The sequence below is a fragment of the Tupaia chinensis genome, unplaced genomic scaffold, assembly GCF_000334495.1.
Source record: "Tupaia chinensis unplaced genomic scaffold, TupChi_1.0 Scaffold000221_1, whole genome shotgun sequence".
Lineage (NCBI taxonomy): Eukaryota > Metazoa > Chordata > Mammalia > Scandentia > Tupaiidae > Tupaia > Tupaia belangeri.
This window is the reverse complement of record NW_006159696.1, coordinates 1,282,080-1,286,939: the sequence shown is the minus strand read 5'-3', so window position 1 is coordinate 1,286,939 and position 4,860 is coordinate 1,282,080. Positions and strand designations below refer to the sequence as shown.

Here is a 4,860-nt window from a genome sequence, read left to right as displayed (position 1 = left end):
CCGGGAGGCCCGAACCGGGCGGTGCCCATTCCCGGGAATGGCCAGATCCTGCCACCAGGGCAGGCAGGAGAGCCCAGGGACAGGAGGCTTGGGGCATTTTCCCTGAGGGACATTCCCTGCGGGGTGTTCCTCACTTGTCCTAGGCTCCCTGTGCCCTCTGCTGAGTGGCCAGCCCAGCACTAGGTGCAGCTGAGCATGCGCCTCGCTCCCTGGGGCTGCCAGCCAAGGAGCCCATGGGGCTTTCTCTCCCAGGAGTCAGAGAAGAAACCACCTCCAGAGCCACCACCGCTCCCTCCTCCAGCGCCACCTCCTCCACCACCGCCTCCTGCCTGCCCCACAGTGATTCTGTGCTGCTGGGGGTGCCGAGGACCGTGCGGGTTGAGAGGGACCCAGGTGAGAGGCCAGCAAGGCCGGGGCCCAGGTGGGCCTGCAGTTGCGCGGGCAGCTGCCCATGCAGAGTGGCCTGCAGGGAGCCGGGCTCTGCGGGAGGGAGCTCCAACCACGTGGAGCTGGAGAAGCAGCTGGAGTGGCCAGGGCACAGACCTCCAGTGGGGCTCCTGTCCCCAGGCCTCTCCCACAGGCAGGGCTCCCCAGGGAACTTCCTGGTTTCTGGCAGGGAGATGGCAGGTGTCTGGGCAGTGCAGCTTCCCACAGCACTGGGTTCCGCCCTGGGGCTACCTGGGTGTCAAACTGCAGCCTGAGGGCGGATGAGGAGAAACCAGGTGAGGCCCGCAGGGCCTCGCAGGTCAGGGAGGGAGACCCCAAACCAGCGCTCAGGTGGCTTCACACCACCAGGGATGCCCTCAGGAAATGCAGTGGGCCTGGGCAGCCCCATACACGCTCCTTGGGCAGAGGGGAAACTCACCCCTGGGCCGCGAGGCCTGCTGAGAGAGGGTGACGGGGCGGCAGGGAGGACAGCCCCGGGGAGGGTCAGAGGCTGTCACCGGGTACCTGGGACCCGAGGACAGCAATTCACTGCTAGGAGACCCCTTCCTCCTGGAGCCGCTAGGATCCACCATGGCAACAGCCAGGCAACAGCCAGGGAGCCTTAGACAGGGAGGGAGTCCATGGATGTGGATGAGAAGGGCCTGCATGGAGTCGAGGAGGGCCTGGATGTGGAGGGAGAGGGCCCAGGCTGCAGTGAGGGACTGTCCCAGAGCTCTTCCTGGCTGAGTCTCCCCCTGGGCCTGCAGCTGTCTGTGTCAGACCAGGGGACTTTGTCCTAGGAGCCTCCTTTGTCTCTTCTGCAGCCTCGGGGGTGAGGGGGCAGCAGGACAGGCTAGCCCTGTTTTACCTATCTCTCTCGGGGTGGGCCCAGAAAAGTCCAAGTCACCCTCCAGGGAGGAGGCTGCCCAGCCAGGGCTCTGAGCGCAGGCAGGACCTCCCACACAGGGCCCAGAAGGGCTCCTCATGGGGTCCTGGGCCCTGGTGTCACCCACCACCTTCTGCTTGCCCTGACCTTCTCTTCTTTCTGCCCTGGTTGGGCACCTCTCCCAGAGCAGAGCGTAAGTCTCCACCCCAAGCACAGGAGCACCTCGTTCCCTCCCTCAGTGTTTACAGTAAGCAGACCTACACAGCAGCGTCCCAGCCCTGTGACCCTCTTCCTGGTCTGCTTCACAGGGAATGGGCATTCCCTGTGCCCCTTCATTCACCCACACTGCAGCCAGGTACTGATGTCACCAGGGACCTGGTGACAGCCTCTGGGATTACTGGAGCTCGCGAGTCTCCCCAGGGGCTCCAGCCAGTGTACCCAGCTGTCCACGTGGTGCCAGGGGTGCGGGTGGCCGAGAGTCGCAGTGCTCTGTGTCCGGCACTGATGGCTCTGACCAGGTGCAAACTGTCCCTCCTCATGTCATCACCTTGGACCCTGGGATAAATCACTTCGTTTAGGTGATCTCGGAAATTTTTCTCTGCCAGAGTGTGTGAGCACGTGCGAGAGTGAGAGAGAGAGAGAGAGAGAGAGAGAGAGAGAGAGAGAGAGAGACACTCCCCAGTGGGTCTGGCCATACAGTAGTCTTTGCCATCCAATTCCCCACCCTATCAGGGTCCAGCCTGGAGGCAGAGGCCACTGCCCTCGTCCCTGAGGGTTCTATTTCTGGGGCCTGACGAGTAGAGAGCCTTGGCTCAAGGTTGGTGCCGGGGCCGGCAGTGTGACTTTAGGTGGGCCTGGAAAGCCGGGCAGCAGGGATCTGGGGGGATTAGGAGGGGCTTCCTAGAAGAGGCCAAGCTTGAACTGTCTTGAAGGACAGTAGAGGACAGGCCAGCAAGTGGCCTGGTGGTAAGGAGCTGGGTCCCACATGGCCAACAGTGTGGTTTGAATCCCAGGCCCTGTGGCTTGAGGGACACACCAGGTAGGAGTGTGTGCACCCACACCCGAGGAAAGGCAGACGTGGACGGGGAAGGGACTGTACATGTGCAGGTGGGGTTTCCCCCTGTCCCTTTCTAGCTCTCTGTGACAGGTGCGTGCAGCCCCAGATAAGTGAACAGAAACGAATAATGACTGGGGTTTCACCTTGCAGACAGCTGTTGAGGGATATTCCAGAGAGAAAGCCTCTGTGCATCCATGAATGAGAAGCACAGTGGCCTAAAAAAGAATTTTATCTGATGGGCTTCACTTCCTTTTATTCATTCATTTTTAAAATGTTCGTATCATTGCAGCATACAAAGTGAATTTTCCATCCAGAATACACTGTATATTAGCTCAAAGATATTCCATGCAGGCTATTTTCAACAAATAGTTTTCCATTTCCTGTTTCTTAGATATTTTGCTTCTCTCTCTCTTTTTTTTTCCCTCCTTGATTGACTTCATATTAATCCTGCAAGAGAAAAGCTTTGGGGTTGTGAGGGAGACTGCTGAGAAGTCCTCTTTGATAGGCCAGTCAGCTCACGCTCATGCTTATAAGGCTGCTTTTGGAGCCCAGGCCACACGTCTATAACATTCAAGTCAGAAAAGAGGCGGGGACTAGCAGGTGGCCTGCAGCTTAGGACGGCTAGCCCACTAGCTGTGTGGCTTGAGTGCTGGACCTGGCGACGCGAGGCACATGTCAGGTGCATGTGTGTGCATGCCCCAAATTCCTAGAATAAAACAGAGAAAGGATTGTGGTGTGGCCATCCTCCACGGGGGTGGGCTTCCTTACTTTCCTCTTCTCTTTCTCTCTCCAATGAGCACACATATGCTATAGTAAAAACAAACACAGCAACAAAAACAAAATCAAAACAAAAAGAAAAAAAATGAGAAGGGAAGAGGCAAGGAGCTCTCTCCAGAGCAGTGCAGGGCCACTCCTGTGCGCATTCCACTGCCCGGAATTTGCTCCAGGGCACCTGGCCCAGGAGGACTCTGGGATAGTTTACAGAGTGGCACAGGCTCCCCAGTGAGATCCGGTCTCCGTTAGGAGGAAAGGAGGAATGGACAGGGGTCACCGGCCTTCGGCACAGCTGCTGTGTTTCAGGAAAGCCATTCCCCGAGGCTGAGCACCGGCCTGAGGTCACACAAGGACTGGGACCAGCCCTTCGTCCTTACCCGGGGTGAGGGACACGAGGGTACACAAGGGCCTTTCTGGAAGGCCCCAGGCAGCTCTTCAGACGGGCTTGTCTTGCTCACGGGCAGAAGAAGCAGCAGAGGGGAGGCCCGGCCCAGACAAGGGAGAGGAGAGCGGGTGCGGCCCGAGCTGTGGGTGGCGAGCTGCAGCCTGCGTGCTGGGTGCAGGGAACAGCAAAGCGCTGGGTCCCGCAGACGTTCGGCCCCAAAGGGTCTGGGTCATCCTCTTCCCAAACAAAGGGGCCCAGGAGCGGCTGCACCCACAGCCCGTCACCCCTGAGGAGGCCTGTGCCGGCCGTCCCCTCGGTAACAACAGAACCCTGTCCCTAGGCCCAGGCCCAACGACGTCCTGTGGCCCGTGTCTCTTCTCGTCCCGCAGGGCAGGTGCACCGGCCTCACACGCTGGGCACGGACACCCTGCGGCCCGAAGATCTGCATTCAACCCAGCCGGGAGGGCCTCTGCCTGGCACGGGCACCCTGCTGGTCCAACGTCTGCCTCCGACCCCAGCCAGAGTACCTGCCCCTCCCGCAGGCGCCCTGCTGGTCAAATATCAGCCTTCCATCCAGACTGGAGTACCTCCCCATCCCACAGGGACCCTGTGGCCCAAAGATCTGCCTTCAGTTGCCCCCAGAGTACCTGCCCCTGCCACGGGCTCCCTGCAGGTCAGACTTCTGCCTCAGACCCAGCAGGCAGCGCGGCCTCCTCAGCAGCTACTTCCAGAGACACCCCCTCCCAAGCAGGTGCTCCAGGCCGCCCTCCAGGATGCAGCTGCTGCTGCCTGCCTCTGCTGCCAGGGCCCTGTGCAGAACCCCTTTGTCACTCCCACCCCCGTAGCTCAGCCTTGCAGGCCCCAGGTCCTGGGATTAAAAGGCCTTTGTTTGCTGAATTGGGCATGCGCAGAGTCTTGGTTTGGGTCAGCAGGGGCTGGAATTTGGGGATGATTAAATGAAGAGTTTCTTTACTGGGGTGACTGCCCTCCTGTGGAGATACCCCTGTGCTGCACCTGCCAGGGCCCAGCACCTGGGGAGTTATAGACGCTGGGCATGGAGTCTGGTGGCCCTCCACCCCGCCTGTCTTCATGTCACCAAAGCTGGGACATGTGGAGTCGTGTACCAATTTTCTGTGACAAATGCCCCAAAATATTGGAAATGCAGGTGCAACACCACAACCCCTCCCTAATTTTGTTGAAGGAAGTTCTTGAATTTCTCATGTGCACTGTTTCTTGTTCCTTGTTTCGGTTCACCAAAATCTGAATGTTTCGCAGGAGAGGCCCTTCCTGGAGTGGGACATTGCCTTCCAGAACCCCCCCCCCCCCCCCCCC

General features: G+C 59.5%; 1 protein-coding gene across 1 annotated transcript in view; it reads left to right on the top strand.

Moving 5' to 3' along the window:
- Positions 1–4,385, top strand: part of LOC102477536 (anthrax toxin receptor-like) — a 25,708-nt gene extending 21,323 nt beyond the window's left edge. The window contains exons 15-16 of the mRNA XM_027771520.1: positions 253–393; positions 3,918–4,385. Coding sequence (XP_027627321.1) covers positions 253–393; positions 3,918–4,373 — 597 coding nt within the window. The 3' untranslated portion in view covers positions 4,374–4,385. The remainder of the gene's footprint in view (positions 1–252; positions 394–3,917) is intronic.
- The last annotated feature ends 475 nt before the right edge of the window (positions 4,386–4,860 follow it).